Consider the following 1,170-nt stretch of genomic DNA (forward strand, 5'->3'; position numbering starts at 1 on the left):
TATCTCACTGATTCATTTAAATAAATATTAGAATTTTAAATTTTTTCTTGTATAACAATAACTTATTTGATTAATAACAAACTCTTATATAGAACTGTCACATTATTACTATTACTACTTGTACTTAAATATGAGTTACCAAAATAATAAAATCTCAAACTACTTTTATTTTGATGTGTGTAGATTTAGGAGGATGTTTTTTGTTTGTCTCCCATTGACCACATTGTTGGAGGGTAAATGTATAACAGAGACATGAATAATGGCTATAAATAATTAAATATCACAGGGTAGCGAATTCAGAAACTAAGATCAAGATTCACCATTCACCGTTACCTACTCTCTTTCCTCTCCAATAAATAAATTTCCAACCATCATGCATAGCCCTACCAAAAACCACAAAACACAACACAAATTCAAATCTCTTGGCTACCAAAAACGGTTACCAGCCATGAGAAATAATGGCTACTACCTCGTTTTCGTCCTCGTTGCCCTCCTCTCTACTTGTCTCTCCGGCATGGCTGCTTCTCTTGGCGGCCACTGGACGGCCTTGAAGGACGTTGATAACTATCCACATGTAACTGAGCTTGCAGAATTTGCGGTGACAGAGTACAACAAGCAATCTGGGAAGAACCTCAAGCTGGTTAAACTTGTGAAGGGCGATATGCAGGTTGTTGCCGGATTCAACTACCGCTTCGTGTTGGAGGCCAAAGATGAATCTAGATCCAGTAATTATGAGGCTGTTGTGTGGGAGAAGACATGGGATCATTTCAAGAGTCTCACTTCCTTCACTCCTCTTTCTTAGCATCAAATGGTATTTGTATATATTGTATTGCACTTTTATTGTCTTTTAGACTAATTAAGGGGAAAATTACTATATATTAATTTTTAAATTTGGATGAATCTTCTTTCAATTATTATTATCCTCCATCGCTATAAAACTATATATTACAGGGCAAAGGTAGTCATTTTGACAAGAGAAATGCGAAAGACAAGAAGAAAGTATACAGGTATGTAGAACGCACATAATGGAACTTCATAGGTAAAGTAGAGAGGTTTTGAGATAATTTTACAACTAGATACATGACAACACTATCTGGTACTCATCCCGTCCTTACCCGCTCAGAGCGTGCTTTTAACGGGTTGGGTTTAGGTAATACCCACGTCCTATTC

At 36.4% G+C, this 1,170-nt stretch overlaps 1 protein-coding gene across 1 annotated transcript; it reads left to right on the top strand.

Annotated features, from left to right (window-relative positions):
• On the top strand, positions 84 to 1,164 carry LOC107637545 (cysteine proteinase inhibitor 1-like). The gene has a single exon (XM_016340952.2). The coding sequence runs from the start codon at positions 374 to 376 to the stop codon at positions 800 to 802; it is 429 nt and encodes a 142-aa protein (XP_016196438.1). The 5' UTR covers positions 84 to 373; the 3' UTR covers positions 803 to 1,164.

This window comes from Arachis ipaensis, chromosome B04 (genome assembly GCF_000816755.2).
Source record: "Arachis ipaensis cultivar K30076 chromosome B04, Araip1.1, whole genome shotgun sequence".
NCBI classification, from domain to species: Eukaryota; Viridiplantae; Streptophyta; class Magnoliopsida; order Fabales; family Fabaceae; genus Arachis; species Arachis ipaensis.

Coding starts and splice junctions, on each gene's coding strand:
- LOC107637545 (XM_016340952.2), top strand. CDS start 374: ATGCATAGCCCTACCAAAAACCACAAAACACAACACAAATTCAAATCT.